The sequence below is a fragment of the Bombus bifarius genome, unplaced genomic scaffold (assembly GCF_011952205.1).
Source record: "Bombus bifarius isolate JDL3187 unplaced genomic scaffold, Bbif_JDL3187 scf7180000008265, whole genome shotgun sequence".
In the NCBI taxonomy this organism is placed as follows: Eukaryota; Metazoa; Arthropoda; class Insecta; order Hymenoptera; family Apidae; genus Bombus; species Bombus bifarius.
In genome coordinates this window covers 111,754-135,314 of record NW_022884550.1, presented here as the reverse complement: position 1 = coordinate 135,314, position 23,561 = coordinate 111,754, and the positions used below count along the sequence as shown (strand labels likewise).

Sequence of the window (23,561 nt, the reverse complement as noted above, 5' to 3'; positions counted from 1 at the left end):
AAAGTACCGTATATAAAATATAATCTATCAAGACTAGCGATCGGTCTTCAGTCTATTCACAGTGCAACGCGCTCACGTGCGTACTTTTACTGTTCAGCAGCTAAGAACCCTAGAAAAAAGAATACGTGCTTCAGAGTACGAATGCTTAAACGTGTAACCGTTCATATACATTGTATGCACGGAACTCCAATCCCAAATCAGATGCCAATATTCGTACCACTTCTTCGACTGGGATGTATTAAACAAAACATGTAACAAATAGTACTCGACGAAAAAAGATTGTCAAAAAATAAAACCTTTTTGGGCTTACAAAAGAGGAATAAATTGCATTGCGCGCCGTTGCGTAGCTGGATTTGCAAATTTTTTAGATGTGCCAGTCACTGATTTGGCGATTGAGTTCCGTATTGATAGATCATTGATTCTGAAATAATAACCTTACCTTTGTGTTAAATTTTTTATTGCCTTTTCAGATAAAGTCCTAATTTATATGGTACACATAAAATAGTAAAATATTATGCATATACCCAATGTTGCATATTTTTAAGAAGCACAACAGGTATATTTTTATAAAAATTAGCACTATGGATCAAGTATATAGAACGCAGTTGTTGCTTTTACAAGGTACAATCGTATTTACGAACATTTCTCGTTGACGACTTCGTATATATGTATGTACTGTGCATGTTGTGTACAGGCCACTCTTGCAATAGCAGACACCTGGATTTTTGTAAGGATAAGACCAGTATAAAGGCGACATGAAAGGGCGTTTATAAGAAAGCATTGAATGCCTTGCGAAGAAGGGTCCGCTTACGTTGCTTATTGATCTTGTCGGTGAGTCCTGCATTGGTTCAGTCCTATACCTACCAATATCTTCAACAGGAAAGAATATTTTCATCATTATGTCTCTTAACGAATATCTGTCTTAATAAAATAACTCTAACAAATATTTCTTCACTGTATATCATTTCTATATATCGGTATAAACATGAAAATAAAAATATATTTACTCATTTGCCAAAAGAAGTTAATTAGAAGTTAATATGTTCGAACACATTGTTTTCAATAAACGTATTTATTCTATTATAAAGGTTATCAAAAATGTACCAATCATAATAGGTAAAAATAGAGGAAAACCTTTATTGATCCTGATATCCAGTTTGCTTTAGACCTGACAAGGACATTCCCATAGAGTAATGAATTATACATAATTATACGAGTTTGAATTATACGAGTAAATTTTCAACCGGTTGATTCTTTGGTCACCCACATGTTTGATTTTTTCTTATGGTTATGCATCTGTTCCTTTATTTAGCAATTACTATAAATGTTGCACCAACGAAATAAAAGGATACTGGCAGCTGTTGAAAAGATTGATTAAGCGTGAAAATTGTATAAAGTGGCGCACAAAAATTGACGATAATTCGGTTGAATCGTTACATTTAAATCTTATTTATCGTGGGTGCGCCAGTGCCTAGCCCTCGCACGCTCCACATACGTTTCATAGCGGCACACCCTGTATGTGGTCCCTGGAAGGGATCACGTAAAATGCACAACTTGTAGTCACAATACGTCTGCTTACATATTCGATTGACGTTCGTCACCCATACATAGTGGCAAGCCAGACCTGGACAAATTTTGTTTAAGATAAAAATGAAGAATAGCAATTTAAGACAGTAGTCGATCGTTTCAATTACTCTGGTATTTTTATTTAAGAAATAACATCAGGACAGTAATTGCATTTTGTATTAAAAACAAATAAAATAATTTGAAATAATTATTACAGTTATAAGAAATTGTAAAATAAGCGTAAATTTCGTTCCTTTGAAATTTTATGACGGTCTAAGGTTAAGTAGTAACCTATGCATAGAATTTTACCGTGTTTCATCATCGATTTTATTGATTTACATTGATACAGCGGTTCTGTTCACTATTAACTTGCTCCCGTTTAACTGTTTACTTTTTCTACGCAAAAACTCTCTCTCTCACTGAACCTGTTATATCTCAATGGACGGTTTATTTAGTTTCCTGTAGTGTTAAACAATGCGTGGACGAAAATGAACGTAGGCGATAATACGTGCGTGTGTCCGCGTGTAACTATTCCAATAATTAATTGCGCAACCTTTAAGCAATAATTTCAATGGAGACAGTTTATAGCGCGCCGCCCTCCATAAAAGTGGAAATGTTCCATACAATGTTTATAGCCTAGTATATAAAAGATACTCAGAATTGAAATTTGTAATTTATGACATTTCTGTATCTTGACGAACTTATTTTATAATCTTCGATTAAATAAAGAGATTCGTGCAACGCACTAATAATGAATATATGTAGGTAGAATAAATTATTAAAAATTGTTTATATGTACTTTAAGACTAATTTCTATTTTTGACTATTTTAAATTATTATTAGGATATTATTGCGGATGTTTTGTTGCAGCGATTTATTTCATACGTTAAATAATTCAGTGAATATTATACGTTACATATATTATGTACTTTCGCTTATAATATGCATTTTGCACGTTTCTGTATTTTTAAATTTTCCATAAATGGAGAAAAATTTGCAATCTAGCCATTATCTATATTGAAATGTATTTGTAATCGTCTAATAAGAGTTATAAAAAATATATAACTTATTGGTTATATTGTGAATGTGTTATATCATGTCATTACTTTCTTATAACTGGTTCCACGTGTTTCTGGTTTAAATAAAATATAAAGAAATTTGATTGGTTTGTTCTATTTCTGCACGAGATAAGTTTGAATTCGCGGCTTTTCTATATTACGGCACTACCATACGAGCTGTACGTCACTACAGTAACTGTAAGGAATTAGAGAATGCATGCGCCAAAGAAACTATGTATCATATATTTCAAGCCGTATCATATAAGTATAGTTTGTGCCGCATTGCACAGTTTAAGCTGGAAACGTCACCACTTTAAATAGAAATGTTTTAAAAAGAAGACACGAAAGACAACTCACAAGATTTCTTCGTGTACGCAGTATTCGCTATTTTAAAATAGTGCGTTGAATTATAAACTTCTATCCGAACTTGCGAAATATAATTAAACAATAAAGATGTCATTTGAGCCAGTTTTGGATCCTGTAAGTATTATTTACATCGATTAAAAAGTTATTTCATTTGGCAAAGTTGATTGTCATCGATCCAGGAAGGATATACGTATATATATACATAGCATCTGCACTGCTGATATGATCTCAATGAAACATAGTTTATCCAAACACTTATCCAACTATATTTGTTAATTCGTTAGATTATTTACAAGTACTGTACAAGTATATCAGAATAATATTGTATAAGTTAAAAGAGATCAAAAGATCTGTAATAGTTTCAATTTAAAAAGATGGATAAAGTATTAATGAACGATTTATACAATGATATGTAATGCATTTTTGATTTTTCTAAATGCAGTACAATTTAATTTCAGAATTGTGAAGTTTTGCTTTTAAATAATAAATACCTTTATATTTTAATAGCCAATTCCTTATGTGGGAGCTGTTGAAGGTGGTTTAATACCTGGAAAAATGGTAAAAATTCGAGGCAAAGTTCCTCCTAGTGCTGTACGTTTTGCTGTAAATTATCAATTGGGACCTACATTAAATCCAAGAGATGATATTGCCATTCATGTTTCACCACGTTTCGCAGAAGGATTTATTACTAGAAATCATATAGTATCAATGACTTGGGGCCCAGAGGAAAATGATGGCCCCATGTGGATACAACCTGGCCAAGAATTTGAGATGTTCCTTTTGTGTGATTTTCCATGTTATAAGATTGCCATAAATGGCAGACATTTTGCAGAATTTGTTCATAGGCTACCATATGAGAAAGTAACACATTTGGTTATTGATGGAGATGTAGAAGTACAATCTATCACATATGAGACCGTTCCAATTGATCCACCTCGTTCTCCTCGAGCTGTACCCACGCCAGATGTACCTGCTGCTAATTTTGGGCCACCACGTAATTAAGCATTTTATATCCTTTTTCTGTTACTAAATAATTGCATAATAAATTCTATGTCATTTTTTAGCACCTGGAGGATTATATCCTACAATAGGTCCACAAACACCACAAGGTGGATATGGTCCACCACCTCCAGCTCCTGGGTATGGGCCTCCTCCTGGTGTATATGGAGGACCTGGTTATAATCCTCCAAGAGCATATGGATATCAGCCTGGATATGAGAAGCCTGAAGAAGAAGAAGCATTTAGTGGTTGTTTGGATAAAGTTGGATTAGCAATAGGGGGACTAGTTGCAGCAGGAGGCATAGCAGCTGCTGCACACGCTATGAGTGTATATAAATTTAATAATTACAAGTCTTTTGGAAATAATAGCATACAATAATATCTGTATAAGATACTAAGAATAATAACATATGTTATATGCATGCTATGTTTATAATTTTTTAGAAAAAAAAAGAAGTTCAAGATGATCAGGAAAAATCTGATGCTTCTAAATCAAAAACAGAAAGTGAAGGTGGTTTGGGAAATCTTGGTTCTTTGGGTGCAGCTTTAGCAAGCAGTTTAGTAACCAATGCTTTAAGTAACTCACAAGCACAACAAGGCTACCCTACCAACATCCAACAATCAAGCGGTGGTGGTGGTGTATTAGACTCTATTCTTGGAGCATTAGGTATGATATAGATACATTTTATGCTTAAAACATGAACAAGTTATGAAATAATACTTTTCTTAATCTTTCAAACTGAAGATATTAATATAGTGATTTGTTCATAATTGTATGATTGAGTGTTGGAATGTTAGGTGATGACATAGATGATGTCATCTATTATAAGCTATATTTATGTTAAAGGTTATAGTGAATCATGATAAACACACAATACAGATAATTTTGCATTTGAAGTAAAATTTTTATATGCTTCATAAGTAAATTTTAATACATTAAATTTTTGTATATCTAAGGTGGTAATAGTGGGCATAATGCAGCACCACCACCTCCTCCAAGTCAACCAAGTAATCCATTGACAGGAGCCTTAGGATCTATTCTTGGTGGTGTTCTTGGAGGTGGTGGAAATCAACAACCAAATTACCAACCTTCAGGAGGTTACGGAAATTACCAACCTTCTGGTGGATATTCTAATCAATCATCAAATTCAGATCTTTTATCTGGAATAGGATCAGCCTTTCTTAGTTCTGCTTTAGGAGGTCTTACCAAACACGACAAAGATGTAAGTATAAACCATGATATTCTAAAAATTGTGAATATGTAAATTTTATAATCTGATTACATAATTATGATTGTACATACAGAAATCTCACGAAGAAAATCATCCAACTCCTCCACCAGCTTATACACCAAATTCTGCACCGCCTGTACAACCTCCTATATCTTCTGATAGTCCTGTTTCCGGAAATAAATTAACAGCAGATGAAATTTCAAAAGGCTTAGGTTTGGATGACTAATGTAAGTTGAGATAAAAATTCATATAAAAAATTATGTATAATGAAAATTTTATGCTCTGTTATTGATATATGCAAATATGTGCACAATATGATTGTGTATTAAAGATATTTAACATAAAAGGCAGCTATTATATATATATTTATATATTTTTTTGGCACGAGATATTTCAATAAAAAGCACCACAACTATAATACAAGCTGCTCGAATCTCATGCTATATATAAAAAGATTAATATTTTTGTATATAGATTATTTATTTATGATAAATTTGCTCGAATTATTTTCACAGAATGTTACATAACATAAGTAAAGATTGTAAACAAAATGAAACAATATTTATAATACAATCCTTTTAAGCTTTGTAGTTGAAAATTTATAATCAAGTTAATATTTTCTAAGATTTATTATATTTTTATAAAGATACTAATAGTACTCAAATGCGATAACAAAATGTAAGTTGTTGTTATTTATTTTCTTTTCTTAATTATGCGAAGAATAAAAGTCATATATATATACATATATATATATGTATACAATATATAAAAGTTATATATTAATAAATTTATTCTTTCTGAAAAATTTCTGTTCATGAACATGTTTCCAATGTATTCCCATGTCTCTTCTGTAATGTAACAAATACATTAAATGTAATATCTATATATAATATTATACAAAATATTTTAAAAAACTTACATCTGTTTGTGATTTTAATGCATCAAGTTCTTTTTTCCTACTTCGATTAAAGAATCCAATTTTAAGTAGTGCTAAAATTAACAGTATTAACAGTAAAATTCCTAAGACAATTGACAAAGCTATAATCCACATTGCAATGTGTTGAGTTACTGGTGAACCTAAGAACATTGTAGCAATAATAGTATCATCAGACTTGTGTCTAATTTTTTTCATAACATGATTTGATTCTAAAATATTAACGTGTCCGCTAGACAAGAAAAATATTATGTCTTTCTCTTCCACCATTTTTGCTGCAATAAATATTAAAAAGAAACGGTAAAATTTTTCAACATATCTTGAAAGTTAAATCAAGATACATATCAAGAAAAATCTTACTTTTAAAATCAGATATGTAAAAGTCCAATATGAGTGAAAGTTTTGCAACAGATGAAGAACTTAGAAAGGGACCAAGCTCACATTTAATATATGTACATTTGACATTAGCATTTGTACAATTGATATAAATTGACCTGTTTTCTGGCGGAGAATTTATAGAAAAATTGGTATCCATCATAAATCCTTTTTGTGTATACAGTTCAGTATTTGAAAAGTAAATTTCAGATATATTGGTTAAAGCAGTTGAAAGTGTAGAATTCAAGTGTGTGCAGTAAAATGGTTGACCATCCAGATAACTAATTGTTTCGTTTATATTGATAATCTGTATATCTCCAGTAGAATGTTTCCAATATATTGGGATATTAATTGTTAGTATAACTTCATCAATTGGACTATCTCCAAATTTTTGAATTTCATAAATATGTTGAAATCGAATATTGTTTAATTTTTCATCCTCATTATCAGTAGAATATGAATATAAATTATCTTGTGCTTTCCTAATAAAAAAGAATTATAGTTAGTAAATGATAATATAATTATAGAGAGTATGAAGTATAACTAATAATAACAATAAATAAATCTAGCGATACTAACCCTGCAATCACTATGTCAACATCAACATCAAAGTATATAGTTAAAACATGTGTATTATTGAATGGATCTTTCTGTTCACTTTGTGTGTTAAAATTGGTCCATAGATCCACGTGATCAACATCAAACCGAATTTTACTCATATCCAAATCTAATATTAATGTTTTCTAATAGAAATGATTAATTATGTTACTTTATTGAAAAAGTCTTGATATTTAACAGATTACACTTACATTTTTTCTAAGTGGATTTCCAAGATCACAAATTGCTTCTAAAGTATTATTTGTATAAAAACTTTCCATGCATGAAGCTGGCATACTTGCTAATGATAATATTTTTGGTATATATACATATATTTTAGCTTGATAAGCAGGTTCACCATAATTAAGAGCATCTATTTTAAGCTTGGTAGTGAATGTTGATCCAACAACATATTTGTTATTAGAATTTAAATTTGTTGAAAGTGATATCTTTACATCTGATGTACAAATATTGTCGTCACCACAATCAACGGCAAATGGTAATTTTATTAAATCTTCAGTTTTAGAAAACAATTTATTTATAGCTACACAGCTTGTACAGAGAAAGTTTACTTTCATCTTACTATCATTTAAATTTAAGTCCTTTTCTAAACTAGTTGAGATAGATATTTCAACTGGATTTATTATATTTTGGATATTTTTCTAACAAAATCAAAAAATAAAATATAATTTAAAAAAATATTTTTTAAAAAGATACTGGTATAAAATTCTACCTTTAAATATATTTTAAGTTGACTGCATAGATTTTTAGATTTATATAAAGTATCAGACAATTTATAAATGTTATCACTATTTCTTTCTGTACCATAATAAGCTCTTCTATATATTTGGTCGATTTTCAAAGATTTAACAACTCCTAAATGTAATATCATTTATTAAATATGATATTCCAGATTATGTATAACTTCATTATATATGTATATAAAAATTAAATTATATACTTACGAAGATAATTAGGAGTATTTATTCCATCATAATATGTACACACATCAATTAGAAAAAATGTAGAATTTCTCAATAATTTTTGTTTGTCATTGTAAGACAATTTTGTAGTTATTGTTATAACAGGTTTTGATTTTATTAAAATTGCTTGTTCAGATAAATAAGCTCCAACTGCAATATCAGGATATTTATCACCATTTATATCACGAGGTTCGGAAATTGAAATTCCAAATCCACGGATATTCCTTCCAAATTGTTTGCCAACTATCCTTTGGCTATAATGTTTAGGTAATCCATTGCTATTGCCATTGAAGATATATATTGCACCACTTTCTTCTTCATATGGTGCACCAACAGCAATATCACCATAGCCATCATAATCAATATCACCAAGACAAGTTATAGTAGATCCAAATCTACTTCCAGATATTTTTCCTTCAAATGATTTTTTTTCAAAAATTTCCTACCGCCAATGTTTGAGATCAATATGTGTATTAAGTTTAATATTAACATACTATACTAATTTATAAATTGAAGACTTATTTAATCAGATTTTAAAAGGAATTTTAGACTACTATATTCAAGTCAAAGTATTATTTCTGCAATAATTCAGCGATATTACAAAATGTACATACATTATGTAAAGCAGTAAAGACATATATGCGACCTTCATCCATATTTTTTGACCAATATGGTGCTCCAACAATTAATTCATCTCTATTGTCACCATTAAGATTACATGATGATAAAGCAGCACCAAAATATTCACCATATTGCTCACCATTCAAAATCTTTTTTATTTCTAATTTCGCATTATCGTTATGAGAGAAGGTAAATATAGCAACAGCACCAAACATAAGTGAAGCTTTTGGAGCACCAGAAACAAACCACAATTTTCCTTCTCTAAAATAACCAGATGTTACTGCATACCCTAAATAAATTATGATAAATTACTATCTTATATACCAACAATATTTTACACAAACTATTTCACTTAATTTATAAAGTTTATAATGGAATGATAAGAAAAATGGCTTTATTTAAAAATAATAATAAATAATATATAATAATAATTTGATATATAATGAAATATATATTATAAAAATATTCAGTTAGTAGTAAAAAGAAATTGTGTTACATACCAAAATAATTATTTGCACGAATACTTCCCTCATCTTTAATTGATGGAATTATATTTTGCATTTTACCATCAACTGATTTTGTAACTAACAAAGGCATACCTTTCCAGTTAAATACACCAGGACTACCTAATATTAAATCCCACTTTAGGTCATTGGATGTCATATGCATAGAAAAACCAACTTGACTCATGCCAAAATTATAAACATATCTTTTCGTATCGATAGCTTCTCTAAGCCTCACAAATGATAAAATTTTACTTTTAGATTCTTTTTCGAAAGACTTAATACTGTTAATTAATGACAAATAACAAATGCCGTACATAAACCAATTAGATTGGCGTTTATTTATAATATTATACTTCAATCGTGGGCCGCAAACCTACTTACAAGTTTAATTAAGTAATTATAAGTTTTTAAGGATAAATATATGAAAAAAGAAATACAAACTTCAACATACCACAATTGTAGGATTAGTCTTATTTTCTATAGCAATTGTTGCACCAATCCATGCATTGTCCTCAATTTGATTAATTGTTGAATACTCCTCTTTATAATTTCCACTTCTATCAATAATCCATTCCTTACATGTTTCATTAATTGGACATTGAAATATAGTACCTGGCTCAATTACATTTTGTATTATGCTTGTATTTGCTCTGGGAGCACCTACAAGTAGTACAGAATCTAGGCCATCTGTATAAAGGGCAACGGAAAATCCAAAATAACTTCCCCGTTGATAACTAAAATTTTTGGGAATATTAAATATTTTGGCATTATCAATGTCTAAATTATATGCTAGTATACTATACTGTAAAATTATAAATGTAAAACTATAAAACCATATATTAATCTTAGTTGATAAAGTTAAATATAACATTCTGAATAACTGATGTTAGTAAAATGAAAGACCAGGGAACATTATTTCTAAAACTGAAAGAATTAAGGTTTTGTACCCACAGGATGTACTTTATATCTAGAAACCACAATGACATCATAAAGGAATTAGTCATATTTGTTTCGTATATTTATGCTTTCTATCAAAATTAAAAGGAAAATCGTGTTCTGATATTAAATAAAGCAGAACTACATAAATTTATTGGACAATAAATTAATGCATAAATTTAGGTCATTCTTTCCTTTATTTATTATAAGTTAATAAAGACGTATAAATGCAGGATTAAATAATGCAATATCCTTAACTTGTTTTCAAAGCTAAACATATAAGAAAAAAATGTATATCAATTTATTGTTTTATTATTTTCCATCACACTTACAAACCATGTCAACAATACACATTAGCTGGATCGCTTATTATAGCTAATGTAGCATCAATTTACCTATAATTCTCGGCGGTGTTTTGCTGGAGTTTCGATTATATATGATTTAATGGTCATATCCAAACATGTTTATATTATAATAATAAATCAAATTTTCTAAACAATTGAGACATCAGTTATTAATAATTTTAAACATTTTAGACTACTAAATTCGTATAATCCTTTGTACCAATTATAAAATATTGTAATTAGATGACAATGAAAATTGTTCTAAATATGGTGAAAGAAGATTTATTTTTCTGGGACAGTCTTGTATGATAAGAGATTCCAATAAAATATAGCATACATATGAAGATAACGGAAAAATAATAAAGTCTAAAAGAAGATAGAAAAAACCGGTCATATTCGCGTGCGAACGAACTTAGTATTATAAAAATATACTTCAAGGAATCACAGATTCATTATGTACAAAAGGAAAGGGATTAAAATGTTGAAGGTAATAGGAGCTTAATCGGAAGAATCAGTTGTAGTTGAAATAGTTTGGGATAAAGGCTTAGATCGAATACGATAGCTCCTTCTTACTACATTCACCTTCTTTCTAAAATATTCTAGATTTTTTAGTTTCTGCTCATGATCTGAGCTCTCTGCATCATTTTGATCTTTCTGTGCTTGTTCACCATTTTTTTCACTTGTAGATACTCCTGATGTGATACCACTGTCAGGAGTTGAAGGAACTTTGCTTGATTTGTTCACTGGCACTGATGGACCATCTTTCTGGATTTTTATTGCATTACTAACATCATTTAAATAAAGCTTCCAATCTCTGCCTGATTTCTTCTTCTTTGTATCATAATCAATTTTTTGCCGTTTGCTCTTATTTTTGGTACTGTCACTTTTTGAGTTACTTTTACATTTTTTGTGTTTCCTTCTGTGTACTTTCGTAGAAGTATCAGAATCAGTTTTCGAATGCTTACGTTTACCAGAAATGTCGTTATCCTCTGAACTGCTACTGCTGTAATTTGAATGTTTTGCTTCCCTCTCAATATGCACAACATATCGTGATCTTCTAGAAACTACGCCAGAACTGGTACTAGGCTGAGTTGTGTCAACAGGTTGTTCATCACTATCAGAGTCACTATTAATTTGTAACACTGCACACTTTATTCCGGCCCTTCTTATCTCAGTAATTTTACTATGTTTCCTCTTAAGAAATTTTACTTTTGATTTAGATTTACACTTAACTTGCGCATTGTCACCATCACTGGCAGAACCTGAGGCAGATGGTTCTGACGCTGCAGCTGAGGCATTATTTGCTGGTGCATCACAATCTACAGCTGCAAGTTTCATTAGTTTTTCTCTACGATATGCTATAAGTTGTGTTATACGATTTGGGGACTCTAATGGTCTTTCAGGGGCTACTCCACCCCCACAGGATCCACGGGATGCCAGTGTTATCGCTGGCCCCAAAATACTTGACATCAATTGACGGTCAAATGCCGTAGAGTCTACAAGAAAATAAATTAATATTTCACTCAAAATTATTTTTGTTTAGTACTTCAATGTAAAAATTTGAAAAAAAGATTTACCATCAGAATCTGTTGCACTATAAACTCGTCCAGTTATAAGATTACTTTCAGAATCACTAGGGGTTTGAGGTGCTGTTGACATATCTTCAGAAGTCCAACCTTCAACCTCACGTTGTACCAATGAATCAAAAAATGCCATCATTCTAGGATCTTCTCTGGTTGATTGATGGCTATAATCATGTGTCATAAATTGTCCACTACGTAATACTAGTCCAATATATTCATCATGTGTAAATACTCTCCTTTGCCTCTCTTGTCTTCCATCATCCCTCTAAAATATAAATATAGAAACAATGATATATGCTATCAACATGTATAATAAAATTATTCCATAAATTACCTTTAATCCACCTAAGCAATTGCTTCCAAGAGGAAATGGACTCCAAATCTTTATGAGTTTCTCAACTCCAGATGAAGCAAAAATACAACTAGCTTGATTGTATCGTACTTGATTAACAATGGACCTGTGCCCACGTAATACCATGTGTGCAAAATTTACCCATTTTACATCCTCAGAAGGAATTTTCCACATATATAGATTAAAATCGTCAGAACCTTAAAATTATAAGTTGAAATGTATGTAAATACTAGCAGAAGAAGTATATAAAAAGATTTATGATTATTGCAGTACTACTTACCAGAAAGGACATACTCATCATTATCTCCAGCAAAACAACATGATTTCATTGTGCAACTGTTATAGTATCCAGGATGATCAAACTGACATAAATGAGTAGAAGAGTCTACATCATAAAGTACAGGAGGTAATCTTCTTCTCAAAGCTAGCAATCTATTACCTGCTGCATTAAATCTAACGTTCATACAACTCTGAGCTGAACTTTCATTTCCATAACGTAATATAGGTCTGTAAATATTATTATAGTTATTATTTTGACGAAACATTTTCATATGATTTTATTTGAATTTTTTACTTACTTCAAAGGTTTTCTTACATCCCACATGCTAACTCCTTCTTTAGCATTGGCGGTCGCAAGCATTCTCGGCTCAACAGGATTAAACATTACAGAGTGAAAAGCAGTTTTGTACCGTGCCAAACAAAATGTTTCCATAGCATTGGATCCTCGTATGTCATAAATTAAAACTCTCCCATCATCGCAGGCGCTTGCAAATACATTGTCATTATGCGGATGTACTGACAGTCCATAAACAGGTTTCTCATGGACGAAGAGATTCACAACATCTCCCCTATATCAAGAAATAAATAATTGTTTAGTTCTATATGTTTATATATAAAAGTGTTTAAGGAAGAAGCTTCATACGTTCGTAAGTCATGAACAATAACTTGATCGTCATTTCCAGCAGAAAATATTTTTGTTTTGCTATTATCGTAACCAAGACAGAAGATATTACTAATGTGTTGAACTTTCATTACTGTGGGTTTGCCTACATCTTGTATTGCTTGCTCTACTTTCCATAATAAAACTCTTCTGTCATCACCACCTGTTAAATTAATGATAAAATAATTTTAAACAATAAATATATTTTCATTTCAATAATCAATTTAATACATTACAAAAACATATATCCAGGAACTAACACATGTTTTGCACAATCGTGTAATTACTTAAAAATATCAAAAGGCTTCAATTTTCCGTCGAACTTTAATTTTCTAAATCGACGGGCATAAGCCGTGTAAGAACGAAATAAATTAAACATATTTGTTAACTTCTTACCGGAAACCAATAGATCTCCTTGATTCGAAAATTCAATCGCATTGACGCATCCATAATGCGATAGTAGATCTTTCCTAAACAGATTTTCGGAACTTTCGAACCTTGCATTAACGAGGCGTTTGCAGTAGTCGACTTTGTCGTCGATTTGTCTTGCGACGAAATACGAGAGCGGATTATAATTGGAAGGACGAGCCATTTCTTTGCATATACTGATACGTATACGAAAACGGATAGAACCGTCGTCTTCACCCTTCGTCCCTTTCTTCCATGTATCCTGTAACTAACGCCCGTATTCTCTTCGTCGATTAAGTACCCTTAGTGCACCTCAAAGATTCTAAGACTGTCTCGCGTACTTAGTAAACCGGGGAGACCTATAGAATAGGGAAATTCGTGGCGCAATCAAATCTACGAGATTATTATAGGTTGTAACTATTATAAGTTTCGTCGTGGCCGATCTTATATTTATTCTGTGACAGACGTGTCGCGAGTATACACCTCATAAACTCACACAAACATAAGCTACACGAGGTGCGTCTCACGCACCAACGCACTTCTGAACACAACCAAAGTACATATGTAGGTAGTAGGTACCCACATATACAAAGGCGTTTCAGCCCACCCGAACAGATTGTCTTACTCGAGCACAATCAGCTGATCGCTATTCAGCGACTCCACGTTGTGGCTAATATTATCAATCTTTTCCTTTCGATTTCTTATCCATATCATCGATACATATATCTCTAACTAAATAGCCCCATTAAATAAAAATATTTTTTCTTTTTATTTCGATTACCTACTATCTTCTTACGTTTATATGCAAGTGTCACTCACAACTGTTACTTAAACACTTCTAGAAAAACAAGAAGCATGGATACCGGCGCCGCATTGCGTGTCTCACGCGTACTTCTCACTGGCCCTCCTGGTAAGTCCGCGATTTTCAAAAATTACATGGTGTTCAAAAAATCGCCCACTACTAGTAACTTTTACATATCCCCAATGTTCAAAATATTTAATATTTTTTCTTTTAATTATTTACATTTCTTATTTATTTAAATCACCGTCATATAACATGTGTAATTTTATAATAATAAGTAATGTATTTGTTGTATTCTTTAAAATTTATTAGTTAATCTTCTAATCGTTTATTGTAAATAAAAATAGTTTATAATGGTTTTGAATAAAATGAGAACTGCCATAGGTATAGGAAAAACTACGTTATGTAAAAAGTTAGCTTTGATGATGGAGGAACAAAGTTGTAAGTTTGATGGATTTTATACTGAAGAAGTTCGAGGTCAAAGTGGTAGCAGGATTGGATTTGATGTTGTGCTAATGAAAAACCGTGACGAAAAATCAACATTGGCACGAATTGAGTTGGTATTAATTTCTTAAATATATAAAGTTTAATTTCCTTTTTGACTAAGACAATACTACTTGTAAACAGAAATGTGATAAACCAGTCGCAGCACTATAAATATAAAGTGGGGAATTATCATGTGTTTCTTAATGATTTTGAAGCAACAGCATTGCCTGTCTTTGATTCAAATGCAGTAAGCAGAATAGTTTTATATATTTTATACATATTTATAATTGTAATCAATTCATTAATTTTCGATTTCCTTAGGACATATTAATCATAGATGAAATTGGAAAAATGGAATTGTTTAGTCAAAGATTTCATGATAAAATAGTGAAGTTATTTTTTGGAACTTCAAAAATACCTTTTGTAATTGCGACGATACCTCAAATGCATAAAGTACCGCAACGGCATTTATCATTGTTCCAAAAGCTTCATGCAGATAAAAGATGTAAAATTATAACTGTGAATCGTCAAAATCGAGATAATTTACCAGGAGAAATTTTTCCGCTCATTTCACAAGGTACACAAGTTTCCTTTTTTTAAAGAAAAACAATATAAATTTTAAATACATTATAAACATCGTTTATTATTAACAAAAAAACAAAATGTTAGATTAAAGAAATCCTTCCAATCACGTTAAATTTGTAAAAAAGTAGTTATCACAAATAACGTGACAAATAGTGACTGGCTGGAAAATTGTACTACATAGTCATGCTAAATTGCATATGTATTAGATATTTTCGTAATAATTATCGTCTTGTAAAAACCACCATTATTCATTAAAGAATAAATTAAAAGAATAACAGGTGTGTTCATTATATGTTCAGCACCTTCTGCAAATATTAGAATATAAGTTAATCTGTTGAGATCTTTGAGATCATTTACTCAGCTTGTGCGTGAACATTAAAATCTTTAGTGAATAAGGTGGTTCAATTGAGGGTACAAAATAGAAACGTTTCTTTTCTTCTTTGCGTCATTTCGTTACAGTGAAACATAAATTGCTAATGAGGCATTAGTCTTATCATAGACAAGAAAATTTGATATATGTCTGTTTGCATGTTCTCAAAACAAGCAAACTTTTTTCATTTTTGTACCCATCAATATTACATCTTCATTGCAGTTATTATGATACAGAAGATTTTCATGTTCCTAAAAAGAATACAGTACTTTATTGTTTTGGAGAAGCCTAAGTGTTTCTCACCTTCTCCATTTCGGTATCAAATATATTACGCACACTTTGATTGGGCTACTCGTATTCAGTTATTGTTATTCATTTATTTATCAATAATACCTAGGGTGTTCCACTAGCACATGAATTTTAGTAGAGAATTAGCATATGCCATTGGCCTTATATTTGGATGAGCCTGAAACAAAAGTACATCCTTATGTAGTACAATTAAAAATTATAAAACTTATTAATTAGTTTGTAACATACCACTGCCTCGTATGATGTGAAATGGGGTTCCATATCTTTACCATTAAGTGTGATAAAAGCGCCCCTGTTACCCATAGTATCACTAAGAATAAATAATAAAATTAATATACAATATGACTGTATTAAAGATCGTTCATTTCATAAAGAACAATTATTTTTAAACTAATAATACACGTTTATGTACCAATAATTTGGAGCAGAAAATACAGTAATACATTTTCCAAAGTGACCAACTTCATATCCATCATTTTTCACTTCGTGACTTCTTATAATGTAATCAAGATTGTTCATGGCAAGGAAATTTTGTGTAACATCAGGGCCAAACTGTACACCAACTCCTCTTTTACTGGGTGCTCTTCCAGCTTGTGGTTGTGGATCTGACCATAATAATTCGCACATTAGCCCTTCTTCTGGTGGTTGTCTATTCCTATCAATTTCTCGAATTTCTTTTAACGTAACGTCGTCTCTTGAAAATAGACCACCATGCATTACCTACAAATCCCATAAACACATAATTTATATATACACCATTGCATAACTATCAGGAAACCAGGAAAGTCCGCTTCATTCTTTATTGATTGTTATTGATTAAAACAACGCAAACTTCCTTGGTTACCTACTATATTAAATTCAACATCTCTCTTCTACGTAACAATATAAACTTACAAGTATTCTATTATTAAGACAATGGGCAAGAGGGAGCCAATTGTAAACCTCTGTAAATAACTCAGCCATTTGAGCAGAATATTTTGTTTTAACCTCACCATCAAATCCATACATTTGATTCATTGTAGCAGATTCATGGTTACCTAAATATTGTATTTTACTATGAATATGTACAACATGTTAATGATATAAATAGATTGGTAAGAGTATACCTCTAGACATAAAAAAGTGGTTTGGATATAATAATTTAAATCCAAATAGGGTAAATATACATTCTACGGAGAAGGAGCCTCTATCTACAAAATCTCCATTGAATAACTGTATAACTATTAAGAAATATATGATACTATTGTACTTGTATTAGTAATATATTTAATTATAGTATATTTAATCATTAAATTAGTAAATATGAAATGTAGTAATAGGTATAACTTATTTACTATTATAAAAGATACATATGGATTAGTTTCTGATGGTAATCCATTTAATTCAAATATATTAAGTAAATCATAGAATTGTCCATGTATATCTCCACAGATAGTAAATTTACTATCTTCAGGAATTGTAACGTCAACTAAGCTTGGTTGTGCCATAAACCATGCTTTTATATCTAAAAGAATTTTATAAGCATATTTACGGTGTAATTTATTTTGTTCCTTATACCATACTAATAAATCTTGCATAAATTGCAACGTAACTTTTTCATCTTCAAGTTTAGGCCCGGTATATTCATCTTCGATAGCTATAAAACAAAAACAATCACAACAGAACTTTTTTTAAGCATATTTAAACTCATTAAATAAATATTAAGTATAATTTACCCATTGCTTCTAAATTAATCATATCTGCTATATTTTTTTTATTTTCTTCCACTGAGATTGCTTTTTCAAAGGCTAACATTTTTAATGTTTTAGAACATTCTGTGTATTTAATCTTTGCATCTTTATCATTTGGTCTTGCTTTAGTAACAGTTTTATAATCCTTAAGAGCTAGTTTGAACTTGCCAAGTGACATATGAGCTGCAGCTCTACGATAATATCCCTTCACGTAATTTTTATCTAAATCAATAGCTTTTGATGCATCTGTAAGTGCATATCCAAAACATTCTGTTTTTAGATAAGCAAAACTTCTATTTCCATAATAAACTGCCACTGTAGGATTTACTTCTATAGCTTTAGTATAGAATTCTATGGCTTTGTCATAGTCTTGATCTAAAAAGAAAATAATGAAATATACGATAGATAATAGCGAAAAAATTATAATTAATGTTTTGTTTGTTCTCAACATATACACCAGAAGGATAACAGATTACTTTTTATTTCGCTATAATGGAAGTACTCTAAAAATTAACACTTTTATGTTGTCAAAATGAAATTACTACAAATTTGACACATCAAATAAAACATGTTATATGAAATGTCATAATTAAAGTGACAAACATTACAAATGAACATAATTATTTAGAATAAACTTGTAGCACCGATATAACAAGGAACCTGATTGTTTTAAATTTCAAAACTTCTAATGATTAGGTTTACACTTGATAATTTAATGATAATTTACGTTACGGAAGTTGGGTTAGTTTTCAACGTACACGTGACTAAATTACATTATTCTAATGTTAATCATGAATTTTTGCTTAGCTTGGCATCTAAACACAAAATAAATAGCAAGATCAAATTTATAAGGAAAGTTTGTAAACGCACTTTTAAAATATTCATTTGCTTCTTCTTTAAATTTTTCCGCTTTGGCCGCATCTTCTGGCGATATTACTCCCGTAATTTCTGCGTTCTCACTCATTTTGCGCTTTATACTAACAAACTAATGGGATGATATAAAATGACTTAAATTATATCGAAACGTAGACAATAAATAACACATTAAAGAAACAATAATTTTTTTTATATAACGGTCTTTATTGCAGACACACTGAACCCTGAAATCTACTCAACTACCCCACGAAGCGATTCGATCGATCGAAGTCGAGAACCAACGAGAACTATCGATCATTACGATTCAAATGACATAATTATACTATAACTATACATAATATAAAACTTCATGATATATTAAATTTTCTGCAATTTTTCTGTAATATCATGTCTATTGCATCCTTTATATTTTATTTATTAGGCAACAAAATGATCATAACAATTTAAGATTAAATTACAGTATTTTTAATTATTATCTATACATTTTATAAAATTATTCTTAAATGATTATTTTAATTGCTTACAATAAATATCGTTTTTAACAAAAACTTATTTCTTTTACATCACAATAGCCAATTTTGTTATTAGTATAGTATATTCAAAACTCTACCACCACGCTCTCTATATTTCAGTGTGTATAAATCTTTATCATAAGAGAACTGGTTGATCTACAATTGGAAGCATTCACAGTGGATCAAAAAATCTTATGTATTTATTCAAAAGATGCTATCATGACGTCAGGAAAGATGATTTATGTAATATGTATGTCAAAAATATATGGCCGCATTTCTCAAAAAGAAAGTTTCCCCGCCTAGTATGCTTGTCGTATTTCTAGTTAAACGTTTTATGTTTATACCATCATTTAAATATACATGTTAGATTTAACTTCTTACTGATTTTGATAATTTTGCATATCCCCGAGTATATCGCATCCATAATAATCTTCAAGCTCAAATAATGTAAATAACTTTTAAAGGAAGGTCACTGATTTAATTAACCTATACTTTGCATATCATACTATATTGGAGCCAGCTTGAGTGTATAAATTGTTGTACGTTGAACATTTTTCAATACTATTTAAGAGGAGACTACTGTGATGGCTCAAGTGGCTAGAACATTGCGTGCTGCTATACGAAGTTTAACATCACCAATGAGGAGTTTCGGTAGTGCCCAACCTTTGCAGGAAGCTGCTTTAGAGGAACGTTGTATTCTTGTTGATGAGTCGGACAAGCCTCTTGGTAATGCCACAAAAAGAGACTGTCACATTGTTAATTCTGATGGACAAGTTTTACTTCATAGAGCATTTAGTGTCTTTTTATTCAATGGTAAAGGAGAACTATTACTTCAAAAAAGATCTCCCAATAAGGTATGTACTTCTTGTATATGTAGATCACAGAAGAAAAATATGATAAGTACATTTTTGTTGATTTCTCATTTGAATGTCACTTTATGATTACAAAGGTGAACTTCCGTTACATTAATTATTAAGATAAGTAATATTTTAATATTATAATGAGAAATATCTAAAATATTTTAAAGAAGATAAAAAAATACATATTTAGCTCCAAAATCAAATAAAAGGGCAATTTTGTTAATATGAGATTTATTGTCAATATAATAAATTTTAAAATCACTGCCTTATAAGAACTAGGAAATGTGATTTATCATGTTTTTCTTCTGTAGTTTTTATACAAAAGTTGTACATTTATATTAAGTATATTAGATTAATGGCAGAAGATTTTTCTTTTTATAGATAACATTCCCAAACCGTTATACAAATACATGCTGTAGTCATCCATTATTTGAAATTCCCGAAGAAACTGACGAACGTGAGGCACTAGGAATTCGTAGAGCAGCAAGAAGAAGACTGAATTTTGAGTTAGGAATTCCTTTGTCAGAAATTTTGCTATCAGATTTTTTCTACTTAACAAGAATTCATTATCAAGATGTGGAAGGTATATGGGGTGAACATGAAATAGATTATGTGTTATTTATACAAAAAGATAATGTAACATTGGATCCAAATCCAGATGAAATCAGTGAAATTCGTTGGGTATCAAAATCAGAAATCAAAGATATTGAGAAAAATCTTAGTCCATTGAGTCCCTGGTTTAAATTAATTCTTAAGCATAAATTGTCATCGTGGTGGGATAATCTACATTCATTAGAAAAAATACAAGATCATAAAACAATACAAAGATTTTTATAATACCTTTGAACAAAGAATTAAGTTCAATAGCCTTATCACACATAACGTTAATTAAGGTATTTTATTACCATCCAAATATTTAAATAATTAATAACAAAAGATTTGAGGATGAAATCCGTACAAGATGATTAGTTTTATGCAATAAGTTGTACACTATAAATATAATGCAGTATAAGTACAAAAGTAAATTTGTTCATATAAACTTGTACTTTGTAAATATTGAAATATTTAATATAATTTTGATAACTTGGCTAATTACCATTAGACAATTTGTATACTTATATAAATTTTGTGAATACATTTTTGTCATAGGAAAAATAATTTTGTAAATATATAGTAAACCATGAACTAATCTTTCTTAAATACTATTTTCTTACTAAAAAGTGTGTAAATAAAAAGTAAAACTCAAAAATACGAAGATATAAAAATTTTATACTGCAACGAATGATAAATTTAAAACAATTTTCTACATCTTTATGTTAATGTATCTTCCACTTTATTCATTATTAAAAAGTCAAAGAAAAAATGGTTTTTATCATGTATTGCATATAATATTTAGAATAATGCAATAAAATAATAGAACATGATCAGTAAAATGTAATAGAAATATCTTCGTTATAGTTTCAAAAATGGTTTAAAAGGTATAAAAAAGGTTTAAGAAGTTTAAAAAAGATCTCAGAGGTCTAAAAAAGGTTTTAAAGGTTTAAAAAATAACATTAATTTCTATATTTGATGGTATTTCAAAGGTTAATAAAAAATGTTTTGTTGTAAGGGTTCACAACTTTATTATTTATATACAAAATATGCGTAATTTTTCAACGATTCTATGAATAAACCTTATTGCGTTTATAAACTGTTATATGATTATTAAATTCTCTTGTTGTACAATAAAATATTATATCACTATGATTTAATAATTTAATATAGAATTAGTATTTAATGGGTTGAAAATATATTGAATAAAGATATTGATTGGATATTAGAAATGACGGATATCTCCATCTTTAACCAACAAGAGTATAGAAAAATGTGAGTGTTTTAAAGAAATACAAATTTAAAAGGAAAAGTTGTGCTAAAATATTTAATTACAGGCAGATAATAATTATGCAATTTTATGTCTACCTCAGTCTAATATTGGGATATATTTGTATTCATCTAATAAAGGTTTTATTTTATTATCATTTATTAATACTTTCGTTTAATTTATTATTAATCCTTTATATCTATGGGCGAGATAGTTCACGATACAATGTTTATTGATATTAGTGCTGCATTATTATGAATTTATGCAGCATTAACATGTGTTTTATTCACTAAAACACGCATTAGTGCGAGACATTTTATTCATAGATTCGGTAAAAATCAGTTTACGAGACACCTTGTCAGTAAATGCGGAGAGGTTAACAGCTTAAAGATCAACTGTTTTTTTTGCGCCAATAACTAAAAAAACTAGAAATTTCCAGTCGTTGTTGCGGCAAATGAGCGACGTCTTCCAATTAAAGTATGTCAATGAGAGGGAAATAGTAATTTCATATAATATATATTTTTATATTTATATAATATATTTTATATATAATAAATTATATAATAAAATAAGGCAATGCAGCAAAAATATAAAGCACATTTTTTATCTTTTTAAAGATTGTCGGAGATTATTGAATAAAATATCTATTTAGTTATACATTTAGCTGAACATTATATAATATAGATATACTTACCTATTACACGTGTAAAAAAGATTATTCCAGAATTCTATGTTTTTCGATGAGAATGACGATGCAATGTGTATTTCAGAAGTATAGGATTATGAGTTTTTATTGGAAGTTGCGAAGACGAAAACTGTAAACTGCGTATTTTTTTAAATAAATTTTAAAGTATTATAGAATTAGAAATAAAGGAACGGAAGTTTGATTTTCTTTTAGAATTATTGTCCTCGCTTGTTTCATTCCTTTAATAAAGATCTTAAGAACTTTATCTTCTTCCGACTCCTTCTTTTAAACTTTTAAATACATTTTGTGAGTTTTGTGAGTTTTGAAATTGTAAATACATCTCCCAAGCATCTAGCTGTAATTTGTTTTTTTCGTTTATTTCAATATTTTGAAATTCATTCACTTTAAGATATGTGGAGAACTTTTATGTATATACATATATTATGATATACAAAGCATTTTGAAATTTTATCAGTGTAATGAGACGCGACTATCATGATCATATTGGTAAAATTTGAAAGCAGTCTGGAAATGTGTATAGGGTGGTCCATGCAATTGTGTTAGGTTATAACTTCGTAACCAGTGCAGTCACAGAAAAATGTCAAAGGAGAAAGACGAATGGTTAAGAGAGTGCATCCGCAGGATCGTGTTTTGTTTAAAAGTGCAAAGGTGTGTGTACAATCAA

The 23,561-nt window shown here is 29.8% G+C and overlaps 6 protein-coding genes across 12 annotated transcripts; 3 read left to right on the top strand and 3 right to left on the bottom strand.

The window, feature by feature from the left end:
- The first annotated feature begins 2,851 nt into the window (after positions 1 to 2,851).
- LOC117212005 (SR-related and CTD-associated factor 8-like) lies at positions 2,852 to 5,715 on the top strand. Of its 2 annotated transcripts, none has more exons than XM_033456430.1 (6): positions 2,852 to 3,104; positions 3,498 to 3,984; positions 4,055 to 4,317; positions 4,434 to 4,656; positions 4,947 to 5,212; positions 5,295 to 5,715. In XM_033456430.1, exons 1-6 carry the CDS (start codon positions 3,078 to 3,080, stop codon positions 5,445 to 5,447), a joined length of 1,419 nt encoding a protein of 472 aa, XP_033312321.1. In that variant the 5' UTR covers positions 2,852 to 3,077; the 3' UTR covers positions 5,448 to 5,715. The 2 variants fall into 2 exon arrangements, with proteins under 2 accessions (XP_033312321.1, XP_033312322.1); XM_033456431.1 differs by lacking the exon at positions 2,852 to 3,104 and adding an exon at positions 3,385 to 3,402.
- A 103-nt stretch (positions 5,716 to 5,818) lies between these two features.
- On the bottom strand, positions 5,819 to 10,108 carry LOC117212002 (integrin alpha-4-like). The gene is made up of 10 exons (XM_033456423.1): positions 9,689 to 10,108; positions 9,232 to 9,610; positions 8,725 to 9,020; positions 8,093 to 8,552; positions 7,861 to 8,003; positions 7,340 to 7,789; positions 7,110 to 7,273; positions 6,516 to 7,012; positions 6,141 to 6,430; positions 5,819 to 6,069 (listed from the first exon to the last, which is right to left on the bottom strand). The coding sequence occupies exons 1-10, from the start codon at positions 10,106 to 10,108 to the stop codon at positions 6,034 to 6,036; spliced, it is 3,135 nt and encodes a 1,044-aa protein (XP_033312314.1). The 3' UTR covers positions 5,819 to 6,033.
- Positions 10,109 to 10,351: 243 nt separating this feature from the next.
- Positions 10,352 to 14,666, bottom strand: LOC117212003 (DDB1- and CUL4-associated factor 5). 4 transcript variants are annotated; one of them, XM_033456427.1, is made up of 8 exons: positions 14,582 to 14,666; positions 13,789 to 14,159; positions 13,375 to 13,555; positions 13,031 to 13,300; positions 12,733 to 12,959; positions 12,435 to 12,649; positions 12,095 to 12,365; positions 10,352 to 12,013 (listed from the first exon to the last, which is right to left on the bottom strand). In XM_033456427.1, exons 2-8 carry the CDS (start codon positions 13,982 to 13,984, stop codon positions 11,016 to 11,018), a joined length of 2,358 nt encoding a protein of 785 aa, XP_033312318.1. In that variant the 5' UTR covers positions 13,985 to 14,159; positions 14,582 to 14,666; the 3' UTR covers positions 10,352 to 11,015. The 4 variants fall into 4 exon arrangements, with proteins under 4 accessions (XP_033312318.1, XP_033312319.1, XP_033312315.1 ...); XM_033456428.1 differs by having other exon boundaries at positions 14,586 to 14,659; XM_033456424.1 differs by having other exon boundaries at positions 14,408 to 14,634.
- On the top strand, positions 14,233 to 16,131 carry LOC117212007 (cancer-related nucleoside-triphosphatase homolog). 2 transcript variants are annotated; one of them, XM_033456433.1, is made up of 5 exons: positions 14,233 to 14,364; positions 14,643 to 14,710; positions 14,987 to 15,158; positions 15,230 to 15,335; positions 15,410 to 16,131. In XM_033456433.1, exons 2-5 carry the CDS (start codon positions 14,656 to 14,658, stop codon positions 15,686 to 15,688), a joined length of 612 nt encoding a protein of 203 aa, XP_033312324.1. In that variant the 5' UTR covers positions 14,233 to 14,364; positions 14,643 to 14,655; the 3' UTR covers positions 15,689 to 16,131. The 2 variants fall into 2 exon arrangements, with proteins under 2 accessions (XP_033312324.1, XP_033312325.1); XM_033456434.1 differs by lacking the exon at positions 14,233 to 14,364 and having other exon boundaries at positions 14,603 to 14,710.
- LOC117212004 (serine/threonine-protein phosphatase 5) lies at positions 15,712 to 19,223 on the bottom strand. 2 transcript variants are annotated; one of them, XR_004488380.1, is made up of 9 exons: positions 18,953 to 19,046; positions 18,068 to 18,457; positions 17,702 to 17,988; positions 17,459 to 17,564; positions 17,247 to 17,389; positions 16,765 to 17,072; positions 16,581 to 16,662; positions 16,380 to 16,509; positions 15,712 to 16,294 (listed from the first exon to the last, which is right to left on the bottom strand). XR_004488380.1 is itself a non-coding variant. In XM_033456429.1 (8 exons), the coding sequence occupies exons 1-8, from the start codon at positions 19,044 to 19,046 to the stop codon at positions 16,450 to 16,452; spliced, it is 1,470 nt and encodes a 489-aa protein (XP_033312320.1). In that variant the 5' UTR covers positions 19,047 to 19,223; the 3' UTR covers positions 15,712 to 16,449. The 2 variants fall into 2 exon arrangements, 1 of the variants encoding a protein (XP_033312320.1); XM_033456429.1 differs by having other exon boundaries at positions 15,712 to 16,509; positions 18,953 to 19,223.
- Positions 19,224 to 19,988: 765 nt separating this feature from the next.
- On the top strand, positions 19,989 to 21,600 carry LOC117212006 (isopentenyl-diphosphate Delta-isomerase 1). The gene is made up of 2 exons (XM_033456432.1): positions 19,989 to 20,324; positions 20,712 to 21,600. Exons 1-2 carry the CDS (start codon positions 20,055 to 20,057, stop codon positions 21,165 to 21,167), a joined length of 726 nt encoding a protein of 241 aa, XP_033312323.1. The 5' UTR covers positions 19,989 to 20,054; the 3' UTR covers positions 21,168 to 21,600.
- Positions 21,601 to 23,561: the final 1,961 nt, after the last annotated feature.

What these genes read in the sequence shown, in the direction of transcription:
- LOC117212005 (XM_033456430.1), top strand. Translation starts at nt 3,078, where the DNA reads ATGTCATTTGAGCCAGTTTTGGATCCT. An exon ending in TTGAGCCAGTTTTGGATCCT is followed by an intron (nt 3,105 to 3,497) that starts GTAAGTATTATT and finishes ATATTTTAATAG; the next exon opens with CCAATTCCTTATGTGGGAGC. An exon ending in CTGCTGCACACGCTATGAGT is followed by an intron (nt 4,318 to 4,433) that starts GTATATAAATTT and finishes ATAATTTTTTAG; the next exon opens with AAAAAAAAAGAAGTTCAAGA.
- LOC117212002 (XM_033456423.1), bottom strand. Translation starts at nt 10,108, where the DNA reads ATGTTATATTTAACTTTATCAACTAAGATTAATATATGGTTTTATAGT. An exon ending in AGACTAATCCTACAATTGTG is followed by an intron (nt 9,611 to 9,688) that starts GTATGTTGAAGT and finishes ACTTGTAAGTAG; the next exon opens with GTTTGCGGCCCACGATTGAA. An exon ending in TTACATATCTGATTTTAAAA is followed by an intron (nt 6,431 to 6,515) that starts GTAAGATTTTTC and finishes TATTTATTGCAG; the next exon opens with CAAAAATGGTGGAAGAGAAA.
- LOC117212003 (XM_033456427.1), bottom strand. Translation starts at nt 13,984, where the DNA reads ATGGCTCGTCCTTCCAATTATAATCCGCTCTCGTATTTCGTCGCAAGA. An exon ending in AGGAGATCTATTGGTTTCCG is followed by an intron (nt 13,556 to 13,788) that starts GTAAGAAGTTAA and finishes TTAATTTAACAG; the next exon opens with GTGGTGATGACAGAAGAGTT. An exon ending in TGATGAGTATGTCCTTTCTG is followed by an intron (nt 12,650 to 12,732) that starts GTAAGTAGTACT and finishes TATAATTTTAAG; the next exon opens with GTTCTGACGATTTTAATCTA.
- LOC117212007 (XM_033456433.1), top strand. Translation starts at nt 14,656, where the DNA reads ATGGATACCGGCGCCGCATTGCGTGTCTCACGCGTACTTCTCACTGGC. An exon ending in ACTTCTCACTGGCCCTCCTG is followed by an intron (nt 14,711 to 14,986) that starts GTAAGTCCGCGA and finishes GAACTGCCATAG; the next exon opens with GTATAGGAAAAACTACGTTA. An exon ending in CTGTCTTTGATTCAAATGCA is followed by an intron (nt 15,336 to 15,409) that starts GTAAGCAGAATA and finishes CGATTTCCTTAG; the next exon opens with GACATATTAATCATAGATGA.
- LOC117212004 (XM_033456429.1), bottom strand. Translation starts at nt 19,046, where the DNA reads ATGAGTGAGAACGCAGAAATTACGGGAGTAATATCGCCAGAAGATGCG. An exon ending in CATCAGAAACTAATCCATAT is followed by an intron (nt 17,565 to 17,701) that starts GTATCTTTTATA and finishes ATAGTTATACAG; the next exon opens with TTATTCAATGGAGATTTTGT. An exon ending in TTTTCTGCTCCAAATTATTG is followed by an intron (nt 16,663 to 16,764) that starts GTACATAAACGT and finishes ATTTATTCTTAG; the next exon opens with TGATACTATGGGTAACAGGG.
- LOC117212006 (XM_033456432.1), top strand. Translation starts at nt 20,055, where the DNA reads ATGGCTCAAGTGGCTAGAACATTGCGTGCTGCTATACGAAGTTTAACA. An exon ending in AAAAAAGATCTCCCAATAAG is followed by an intron (nt 20,325 to 20,711) that starts GTATGTACTTCT and finishes TTCTTTTTATAG; the next exon opens with ATAACATTCCCAAACCGTTA.